Source organism: Primulina eburnea, unplaced genomic scaffold (assembly GCF_022965805.1).
Source record: "Primulina eburnea isolate SZY01 unplaced genomic scaffold, ASM2296580v1 ctg652, whole genome shotgun sequence".
Classification (NCBI taxonomy): Eukaryota; Viridiplantae; Streptophyta; class Magnoliopsida; order Lamiales; family Gesneriaceae; genus Primulina; species Primulina eburnea.
This window is the reverse complement of record NW_027331430.1, coordinates 52,294-64,212: the sequence shown is the minus strand read 5'-3', so window position 1 is coordinate 64,212 and position 11,919 is coordinate 52,294. Positions and strand designations below refer to the sequence as shown.

General features: G+C 35.7%; 1 protein-coding gene across 1 annotated transcript; it reads left to right on the top strand.

Moving 5' to 3' along the window:
* Nucleotides 1-397: 397 nt before the first annotated feature.
* On the top strand, nt 398-11,632 carry LOC140821638 (uncharacterized). Its single transcript, XM_073182175.1, has 3 exons — nt 398-746; nt 8,898-9,891; nt 9,991-11,632. Exons 1-3 carry the CDS (start codon nt 427-429, stop codon nt 10,816-10,818), a joined length of 2,142 nt encoding a protein of 713 aa, XP_073038276.1. The 5' UTR covers nt 398-426; the 3' UTR covers nt 10,819-11,632.
* Nucleotides 11,633-11,919: the final 287 nt, after the last annotated feature.

The following is an 11,919-nucleotide window of genomic DNA, read 5'->3' as shown; positions in this document are numbered from 1 at the left end:
GAATAAGGTTGAACAAAATAATATGCTTGAATAAATCCAATTTAGGTTTTTTCTATTAATTAATATTGGTGTCTTATCTTGAAATTGAATTTTATCCCAGTGTTGTGAAATTGAATTTTATTTTTTTACTGAATACGGACATTAATTTTATCCCTGTATTTCTGAAATGAGACCAAAATTTTTGGATGATTTTGCTGAAATATGATGTGAGTAGATAAATTTATGATTCAATATTGTTTAAGCACAAAGGCAATTTTGGTTTGGTTATGATTTTATTTTATATAATTCATTTATCCCCATTATTTGAGTTCTTATTTAAAGTAAGAAATGGTAGGACTGATTTTTTTTTTTTGGTCCATTTTATCTGACGCCTAAATCGGCATAATCAAATTTTAATATTTTAGATATTCCACAATCGATATATTGATGGAAGTCGGTTCTGGGAGCGCAATATTTTCGTTTCTTGGAAGTTGCCGCTATGTCAATGGTCTTTATTTGATTTCAATTCCTAATAGCGCAACTCTGATAGAGATATTCGAGAGTTTAGGACGAAAATGTGCGGCTATTAATTCAGAATTAACGATATTGCAATACATGGCACCCCATGAGCAGATTGGAGTAACCTTGAATGAAGATGATGATGTCCGAAATATGATAAACCTTCACAGTTGTTTGAAATTAAATATAATCAAATTGATAGCAGTTGATAAAGATTATCAGAGCCCGGTCAACATAAATGTTGCGAGGTAACTTGTGACGTCCCGAAATTTGAGATCCACATTAACCACGTGCGTGCAAGTTATTAAATTCCTTATGCGTTTTTCTAAATGGTTTTAATGCATGTTTATTTCATTAAATTGGGTTTTAATTCATGATTTATGAATTTGCATTATTTCAAATTATAATATGTTTAGTTGATTCATGTTTAAACGTTTTTCTTGAGCTTTATGTTCAGGCGATTATTCGAGGCGGGATCGAGGATAAGACCGGTGACGATTTTCAGTAATTTGAAGTGTGGTATTTTATTTGAAGTTAAGAATGGGGCATTTTAAATAATTTATTAAGTTTTTAATATTTTAAAAGCCTTATTTATGTATTTAGTAATTTAGGAGTTTAGAACTTTTAAAATTAGTGTGTGTTTTATTTCAATTAAGGAAATTGAGTGAGTTAGTGTTTGATTTAATTTAAATTAGTGGTTAATTCATGATTAAGCAAATTATTTTCCCTAACTTCACCACTAACTCACGTTAACCTCACACCCACACACACTTACACCTTTTTCACACACACAAAGCCGTAACGCACACACACTATCAAAATTCATTCTAGTTTTATATTTTTGAGAATAGAAAACCTAGGGCCTCCCTCCCTACAGCAGCCGCCTACCCCCTTTATAATTTCCAGCAATATTTTGTGGAGTTTATTTCAAGAAAATCGAGCCACGTTCGTCCCGGATCAAGCCTCGCTCCGTTCCCGCATCGGTATCGCCGTTTCGGTAAAGTTTATCATCAAAAGGCACGTATCTTCTGTTCTTGCTGTGTCGATCAAGTCATATTATGCGTTGCGTTGATTTTTATGCATAAAAGTTATGTATCATGTTAGTAGTTTGAGCGGATTATAGATCGGATCAATTTCGAGGGTAAAATTTTAGATCTAAAACTAGTTTTTGCTGTCTTTTCAAATACTGCGATTTTTCTGTTCATATTTTGAGAAAACTTTCAACGGCAAAAACGTAGAACTTTTCGATACCTTCGATTTGATATATGATTCGAAATTTTTGGACGAAAATTGAGTGAGTTATGGCGTTTTTCGTGGGACTGCTCAAACTGCGACTTTTATGAAAATATGTGTTCTCGAGTTTATTTGTTGCAGGCTTCGTTGGAGATCGACGGGCGATCGTTGTTGCACCTAGGTATGATTATTATGACGTTGGGTTGTTATTTGACACGTCGTTTCGTGTCGATAGGTACTCGTACACTCTAGAAGTCATAGGTAACGTTTTAATGTCAAATGCCACGTTTTGAATGGTATGTGTCGTAGGGCGAGTGTCGTCACTTTGGGAACCGATACGATAATGTTTTGATGTCATAGCGTGCTAGGATGGGTCTCGGGGTGTCGTTTCATTGTCCGTGTAATCGAGTCTATAAAGTTAAGCGAAGCACGTACAAAATTTTCGTTGGTCCGCGTTCACAGTGGGTACACGGACCCGTACCCGGACCTCTACACGGGGTCCGTGCCTGTTGTTCTTCCGGAGTGTCTTTTTACAGTGTCTACACGGACCCCTACACGGACCTCAGCACGGGGTCCGTGTCTCCCCTTTTCTGCACACACATTTTTACAGTACCTACACAGACCCGGAGCCGGACCTGGGCACGGGGTCCGTGTCCTTCATATTTTGGGAAAAATATTATAACACGTTTGAGGTTTGATGTTATGGTTTAGTGCAAGGATTATCCAGGGTCGTGTCATGGGAAATGTTAGAACGTCCTATGTATCGATTGAACTTGAGAGTAAGTATGATATTTACGTCTAAGTTATGCAAGTTACGTGTGTGAATTCATGTTGGTATGCGCAGCAACGACCCCGATCGAAGTCCAATGAATCCCTCAACGCCAAGTAAGTATGTTGACGTGCAAAGAAAATATTTTAAGTTTTGAGGTATGCTAAATGTCTTGTGACCAAATTATGTTAGGATTGGAAAGCGTTAAATTATGAACGGGGACCAATCCGCCCGTTAAATTATGAACGGGTTAGATCATGGTTGGAAAGCGTTAAATTATGAACGGGGACCAACCAGCCCGTTAAATTATGAACGGGGATTTTATGTATGTGGCAGTGGATACGTCCCTGTCAGCCCAGTACTGTGGTGTGTCTGATCAGGCGTTTATTATGTTATGGGTCACTTGCTTTGAAACATGCCTCTACGCAAAATGATGAAGTTATGTATGTTCAAGTATGCAGTATGTTTATGAAAGTTTATGTTGATGGCACGTCTAGTTATGTACGTATGTATGTTCAAGTTTATTATGCAAGCTCAAGTTTCAAGTTATGTATGTCCTATTTTAAAGTTGCATGCGATTTTATTACGTAGTACTCGTTATTCCAGTTTATACGTGTTGAGTCTTTAGACTCACTAGACTTGATCGATGCAGGTGAGTACGATGAGCAGGAAACAGGAGGTGGCGACCAAGGGGCAGACTTGGGCTGAGCGGCAGGCTAAACCCGAGGACCGCAATTTTATGTTTATGCAAATTTTTTAAAGTACTCTGATGTTTTGATCTGAATGTGAGACGTTTTGAGACAGCAAACTTTTAATTGGTGATGGATTATTTTAAAGATATTTTATGTATGTTGGATGACGACCGTACGGATATTTTAAAAAATTAAAATTTTTAATTTCCCGAAAATTTCAAGTAGTAAAAGTACGGTTCGTTACAGTTGGTATCAGAGCGGTGTTCTTGTAAAGGGTTATGCCTACTGCCAGTCGCAAGAAGCTCTCGAAGTCACACCTCAAGTCTGTAAGTTTTACAGTTTTAAAGTCTTTTAAGTAGTAAGCATGAAGTCATGATTTCGGCATGTGCATGTTTTAATTCTATCACCTGTATGTTTATATGACATACGTTTTGGAGTACGGGTTTGCATGTCGTTATGAGTTGAGAATGGATCTTTAAAATTTTTATGCATGTTACGACATGAAATGAAAAACTATTTAATTTTCTTGCACGCTGGTGTGGTGGAATTGGACATGAGTAAGAATTTCGCTTTTGGGCGTTAGAAAAAGTTGTAAATGATTTTTCTATATTAATTTTTGGATAGTAGTACTGATGTTAGACTAGTGAGTCATAAGTTAAATTTGACAATTACGAATGCTTTTGGGACTTGTAGATTTTCTAAGAAATTACAAATGGTTCGCGGTTGCTAGCTTAATTAATTTTTGAAGATTTCATGTAAGGATTAATGATTCGAAGACTACGACGATCTTTGGAAGTATAAGACGAAGAATTTATTTAAAGTGTATGTTCTATCTAGATATATTTAATGATTGAATTTCATGAATTGAGAATTTTAAGGACCTAAGTGTAAAGCAATACTCTAAGGGATTATTTTCAAATTTACCAAATTTTGGGGATTTAATTTTGAGTGCAAAGAATTTTAAGGTTAATGAGGTTAAGTCGAAAAAATTTATGGGTACGAAGATGCAAATTTCAAAGAGTTGTAGGGCCAAAAATATAAATTGTGGGAACTTTAAGGACCAAATTGCAAATTTCGAAATTTTTGAGGATTTAGTTCGAACTTTTAAGGAACACTTGAGTAAGATCAGTAGCTTTTCGAGGTTATGGAATTGATTTTGGGTTTAATAAGCCTAAAATTATTGAACTTTGTGTTACGAGAAATCTATAAGATGGAATTAGGAACGCCAACAACTTATGGGTAAATGTGGAATTTCCGAAATTTAAGACAAACTGGATAATTTTGAGGAAATAATGAATTAATGCTACAATTTTAAGGAATTTGGGGAACTAGTTTAGCAGTAAGTGAGAATTGAATGGTTTAAATGATAAGAATTTTCGATGATTTAAGCTCGAAGGGATCATTAGAACCTTGAAGTATCTGGGTTATAATATTATAAGAAATGGTAATCAAGGGGATTGTAAGATGAATCGACATTTGGCTCGAAAAGTTAAGCGCCATTGAATTAATGTTGCTGCAAATTTAAAATTCAGGGTGATAACGATTTGAGGTAAAGTTGATCGTTTAGCTAAGTTATAAGAGTAGACATTGAGTTAGCGAAATTTTTTTTTTGGGAAATTAAGTCGATGTGTCATAAGTTTTAGTCATGATTGTAACAGTTAAGCTTGTACGTTTGTTGGAATTTGATTTTTCTAGAAGGTTGGGTATGGTTGATGATTAGGTTATTTAATAGACGAAGCATGTAAGAATTGAGGTAGACATCTTGTCTTGGGAATTTTTGTAGGTTATTAAGAAACTTGAGAATAAGTGAATTGTGTGTTGGAATTATGTTATCCAAAACTATTTGGACTGCGTAAGGTTGAATTTCAAATTTATGGGATATTTGCTCATACGGAATTTTTGGGTGAAATAAAAACAAAGGGAATTATTGGTGTTCAACATAAGTTATCAATAAATGAATATTAAGATTTTTATTGAGTAAGAAATCTACAAGCTTGATATGAGGATTCTAGAATTCTATGGGTTATAAGTGGAGTTGATTCATTAGAGTTAGTCCATTATTAATAAAGGAAGCTTATTAAGTTTTATACGCTAGAATTAATTGGGTATTGAGGATACGTCTAAGTTGGACATTCGTTCCAATGAGGAAGGCTCAAGTGTCTTGGGCTTTAATTATATTATAATCGTGAAGAAAATAGTTTAAGCTTGTGATTAATGCTAGAAATTTTTTCCTATTTAAGGAGATGATCGATATTATATATTTTGGGGTTTTACGGATTTATGTTACTCGAAATTAAAGGTTGGCAACAATTTTATATTTGGGATGTACTCGTAAATAGCTAAGTTATGTAAGTTCGTATCGTAAGGTAAAGAATCGATTCAAGAGTTGTAGGCCAATATTATTATGAGGTAAGATAATGTTTAACTTTTAAGTGTATTGTCGAGGATGGAAGTTGATCAGTAACCGTTGGTGCTAAGACCTCTTAGGTTGGACTGCATAAATGCGTATGTAATAGTTCGATGATCATTAGGGGTATGGTATGAGAAAGTAAAATACGATAAGTTTGAACCTCTATTCCTAATATTGGGAATTGGGAGAAAAGTCAGAATTCGAGTTCATAGTGAAGTAAAACTAAGACACCATAAGTCGCTCTTTAAGTTGTGACTCGCAAACGAGGTTTTGATAGGTGATTTAAAGGGGGATTGAAGAGACGTAGGGACAGACTACGACTTAAGTTTATATCAGAGTAGCGCAGCGGTAGCGTGGATCGTTGGGATACTAGAATTAAGAATCTTAAAATTTTGGATTATCAAGGATAAGCGAATTTCGGGGACGAAATTCAAATTAAGGGGGATAGATTGTGACGTCCCGAAATTTGAGATCCACATTAACCACGTGCGTGCAAGTTATTAAATTCCTTATGCGTTTTTCTAAATGGTTTTAATGCATGTTTATTTCATTAAATTGGGTTTTAATTCATGATTTATGAATTTGCATTATTTCAAATTATAATATGTTTAGTTGATTCATGTTTAAACGTTTTTCTTGAGCTTTATGTTCAGGCGATTATTCGAGGCGGGATCGAGGATAAGACCGGTGACGATTTTCAGTAATTTGAAGTGTGGTATTTTATTTGAAGTTAAGAATGGGGCATTTTAAATAATTTATTAAGTTTTTAATATTTTAAAAGCCTTATTTATGTATTTAGTAATTTAGGAGTTTAGAACTTTTAAAATTAGTGTGTGTTTTATTTCAATTAAGGAAATTGAGTGAGTTAGTGTTTGATTTAATTTAAATTAGTGGTTAATTCATGATTAAGCAAATTATTTTCCCTAACTTCACCACTAACTCACGTTAACCTCACACCCACACACACTTACACCTTTTTCACACACACAAAGCCGTAACGCACACACACTATCAAAATTCATTCTAGTTTTATATTTTTGAGAATAGAAAACCTAGGGCCTCCCACCCTACAGCAGCCGCCTACCCCCTTTATAATTTCCAGCAATATTTTGTGGAGTTTATTTCAAGAAAATCGAGCCACGTTCGTCCCGGATCAAGCCTCGCTCCGTTCCCGCATCGGTATCGCCGTTTCGGTAAAGTTTATCATCAAAAGGCACGTATATTCTGTTCTTGCTGTGTCGATCAAGTCATATTATGCGTTGCGTTGATTTTTATGCGTAAAGGTTATGTATCATGTTAGTAGTTTGAGCGGATTATAGATCGGATCAATTTCGAGGGTAAAATTTTAGATCTAAAACTCGTTTTTGCTGTCTTTTCAAATACTGCGATTTTTCTGTTCATATTTTGAGAAAACTTTCAACGGCATAAACGTAGAACCTTTCGATACCTTCGATTTGATATATGATTCGAAATTTTTGGACGAAAATTGAGTGAGTTATGGCATTTTTCGTGGGACTGCTCAAACTGCGAATTTTATGAAAATATGTGTTCTCGAGTTTATTTGTTGCAGGCTTCGTTGGAGATCGACGGGCGATCGTTGTTGCACCTAGGTATGATTATTATGACGTTGGGTTGTTATTTGACACGTCGTTTCGTGTCGATAGGTACTCGTACACTCTAGAAGTCGTAGGTAACGTTTTAATGTCAAATGCCACGTTTTGAATGGTATGTGTCGTAGGGCGAGCGTCGTCGCTTTGGGAACCGATACGATAATGTTTTGATGTCATAGCGTGCTAGAATGGGTCTCGGGGTGTCGTTTCATTGTCCGTGTAATCGAGTCTATAAAGTTAAGCGAAGCACGTACAAAATTTTCGTTGGTCCGCGTTCACAGTGGGTACACGGACCCGTACCCGGACCTCTACACGGGGTCCGTGCCTGTTGTTCTTCCGGAGTGTCTTTTTACAGTGTCTACACGGACCCCTACACGGACCTCAGCACGGGGTCCGTGTCTCCCCTTTTCTGCACACACATTTTTACAGTACCTACACGGACCCGGAGCCGGACATGGGCACGGGGTCCGTGTCCTTCATATTTTGGGAAAAATATTATAACACATTTGAGGTTTGATGTTATGGTTTAGTGCAAGGATTATCCAGGGTCGTGTCATGGGAAATGTTAGAACGTCCTAAGTATCGATTGAACTTGAGAGTAAATATGATATTTACGTCTAAGTTATGCAAGTTACGTGTGTGAATTCATGTTGGTATGCGCAGCAACGACCCCGATCGAAGTCCAATGAATCCCTCAACGCCAAGTAAGTATGTTGACGTGCAAAGAAAATATTTTAAGTTTTGAGGTATGCTAAATGTCTTGTGACCAAATTATGTTAGGATTGGAAAGCGTTAAATTATGAACGGGGACCAATCCGCCCGTTAAATTATGAACGGGGATCTTATGTATGTGGCAGTGGATACGTCCCTGTCAGCCCAGTACTGTGGTGTGTCTGATCAGGCGTTTATTATGTTATGGGTCACTTGCTTTGAAACATGCCTCTACGCAAAATGATGAAGTTATGTATGTTCAAGTATGCAGTATGTTTATGAAAGTTTATGTTGATGGCACGTCTAGTTATGTACGTATGTATGTTCAAGTTTATTATGCAAGCTCAAGTTTCAAGTTATGTATGTCCTATTTTAAAGTTGCATGCGATTTTATTACGTAGTACTCGTTATTCCAGTTTATACGTGTTGAGTCTTTAGACTCACTAGACTTGATCGATGCAGGTGAGTACGATGAGCAGGAGACAGGAGGTGGCGACCAAGGGGCAGACTTGGGCTGAGCGGCAGGCTAAACCCGAGGACCGCAAGTTTATGTTTATGCAAATTTTTTAAAGTACTCTGATGTTTTGATCTGAATGTGAGACGTTTTGAGACAGCGTTCTTTTAGCAAACTTTTAATTGGTGATGGATTATTTTAAAGATATTTTATGTATGTTGGGTGACGACCGTACGGATGTTTTAAAAAATTAAAATTTTTAATTTCCCAAAAATTTCAAGTAGTAAAAGTACGGTTCGTTACATAACTTCCTTATTTTTTTGTTTTCATTTTTTTATTTTTTGTTTGCAAATTTCAGAAATTGCAAAGTTGATAAATGAGTTATTGCTTTTCTTTTTTTTTTTACTACTGTGCAATAATAGAGAATTATTTGCTATATTTTATAGTTCAATTTAAATTAGGTAAAAGAATATTGATGTGTTTACTCATGTATTTTATTGATTTGTATTAAAATGGTTAGGTTTGATTTTGGTGATGAAGTTTGTTCTGACGGAGTTGACGATCTTGACGTTGGCACTTTAACCAATTCTATTGATGCTTGGATTCATTGCATACGTGGTGTTGGGCAAAAATTTAAAGATGCAGCCGAATTCAGGATTTGTCTTAAAAATTATGTTATTGCCAGTAGAAGATCTTTTAGATACAAGAGAAATGAAAGTGGTAAGATCTCAGTTGTTTGCAGCAAAGACAATTGTCGGTGGAAAATTTATGCCTCCAATCATAAAGCGGACAATTCATTCGGCATAAGAAAGTGCAACCTAAGCCATAGTTGTGGGGATGACAATTTGCGGAGTAGAGGTCACCCTAAAGCTGATTCATCCTGGGTAGCTAATGTTGTGAAGGAGAAGTTAAGGGGAGAGCCATCATATCGCCCATGTACAATGTTGAAAGACATTGAAAGAGATTATGGAGTAGAACTTGAGTATCATACAGTTTGGGCGGGTAAAGAGATGGCAATGCATGATATTCACGGAACTGATAAGGGGTCGTATGATAAATTACGATGGTATTGTCATGCTGTTAAAGAAACAAATCCTGGGAGTTTTGTTGAATGTGAAATTGATTCGATGACAAACAAATTTAGACGTGTATTCATTTGTTTTCACGCATGTCTTGTTGGTTTTGTTACTGGTTGTCGGCCATTAATATTTTTGGATGGAACTCACATTAAGAATAAGTACAAAGGATGTTTATTAGGCGCTGTGGCGAAGGATGCGAATGATGATATTTTTACACTTGCGTATGCAGTTGTTGATGCAGAAAATGATTCTAATTGGGAATGGTTTTGCTACCAGTTAAAACATGTCTTGGCATCTCAATACGTAATGATATTCCATAGCTACATTTTTTTCTCTGACCGACATCCTGGACTTATCAAAGCTATTCAGTCTGTGTTCCCTTGTAGTCACCATTCTTATTGTTTAAGACATATGGTCGATAACTTTGTCAAGCAGGTTTGGCTTATTTTGATTTTTCAATATTTTTGCCATGTTTTTTATTATTATTTTTTAGTTGGTTATTATCTTTAATGTTTTTAAATTTAAATTTTGTAGGTATTGCGGAGGTATCCTCTCCATAACAAGAAACATTGGTCTTCTGTTTTGAAGAAAGCTACGTACACCCCATCAAGACATGAGTTCTCGCAACATATCAAAAGCATAATCGATTCGATGCCGCTCGCCCAGGATTTTCTTGTGAATGTGTCCCCAGAAAATTGGGCCAATTCTATGTTTGTGGGTGAGCGATGGGGTTTCATTAATAATAATATTGTGGAAAGCTGGAACAACTGGGTAAAAACAGCGCGATATCTACCTATTGTGGGTATGATAGATAATATTCGAATTCAAATAATGACCACGATGCACAAAAGACGAGAAAAAACATTGGAGATGACCGGAGAACTAAGTCCAAGAAAGGTGAAAGATGTGTCAATTGCATACAAACAATCTCGAACCTTAAAGGTGCACAAGTCATGTGGAGCTCTGTTTGAGGTGATAGATGGAGACAAAAGTTTTTCCGTGGATTTGAATGCATGCTGTTGTTCATGTCGATATTGGCAGATCTATAAGCTACCATGCAAGCATGCTTGCTCGTGCATAGAATCGAAGTCTCTGTCGGTTTATCAATTTTGTGATGGATATTTTAAGATCAACATGTACCGCCAAGCTTATAAAGGAATCATAAATCCAATTCCAACATATGACATGAGTGAGGGATATCTGAATGATGGACCTACAATCTATGCTCCTACAACCCGTAGCCAGCCAGGACGTAGAAGAACTAAACGGATACCTTCTCAAGTTGAACAACGTGTGACAACGTGTGGGAGATGTCATGGGCGAGGGCATAATAGACGAACTTGCAAAGAACCAGTGCCATAATTGGTTTGATTGACATAGACATTAATACTATATCGTTTACTTCAATTATCTTTATTTTATTTTAATGTTATTTATTTTTAAAATTCCAAATCGCTATCTTAATTATTTTAATTTATTGCATGCATGTAGTAGAGTAAGAAAGCTGCTGGGAAGGTTGTTCAAAAAAACTACAAGATGTGGTGGCATTTTCTGAATATATTTGTTTTTTTTCCTTGAATTAATCGACCTTTTGGAGCATTATGTTTATGATATCCATTTTTTGTTTGCTGTTTTGAGACGTTATTTGAATTTATTGCAGGCATGTAGTAGAGTAAAAAAGCTGCAGGTAAGGTTGTTCAAAAAAACTACAAGATGTGGTGGCATTTTGTGAATATATTTGTTTTTGTTACTTGAATTAATCGACCTTTTGGAGCATTACGTTTATGGTATCTATTTTTTGTTTGCTGTTTTTTCGTGATGGTAAGACGTTATTTGAATTTATTGCAGGCATGTAGTAGAGTAAGAAAGCTGCAGGTAAGGTTGTTGAAAAAAACTACAAGATGTGGTGGAATTTTGTGAATATATTTGTTTTTGTTACTTAAATTAATCGACCTTTTGGAGCATTACGTTTATGGTATCCATTTTTTTTTGTTTGATGTTTTGACGTGATGGTAAGACGTTATTTGAATTTATTGTTTTTCAGGCATGTAGTAGAGTAAGAAAGCTGCTGGGAAGGTTGTTCAAAAAAACTACAAGATGTGGTGGCATTTTCTGAATATATTTGTTTTTGATCCTTCAATTAATCGACCTTTTGGAGCATTATGTTTATGATATCCATTTTTTGTTTGCTGTTTTGAGACGTTATTTGAATTTATTGCAGGCATGTAGTAGAGTAAAAAAGCTGCAGGTAAGGTTGTTCAAAAAAACTATAAGATGTGGTGGCATTTTGTGAATATATTTGTTTTTGTTACTTGAATTAATCGACCTTTTGGAGCATTACGTTTATGGTATCTATTTTTTGTTTGCTATTTTTTCGTGATGGTAAGACGTTATTTGAATTTATTGCAGGCATGTAGTAGAGTAAGAAAGCTGCAGGTAAGGTTGTTGAAAAAAACTACAAGA

Bases quoted from the DNA above. Each gene is read 5' to 3' on its own strand.
- LOC140821638 (XM_073182175.1), top strand. From the start codon at position 427: ATGGAAGTCGGTTCTGGGAGCGCAATATTTTCGTTTCTTGGAAGTTGC. The intron at 747-8,897 runs GTAACTTGTGAC...TAAAATGGTTAG, and splicing joins GTCAACATAAATGTTGCGAG to GTTTGATTTTGGTGATGAAG. The intron at 9,892-9,990 runs GTTTGGCTTATT...TAAATTTTGTAG, and splicing joins TCGATAACTTTGTCAAGCAG to GTATTGCGGAGGTATCCTCT.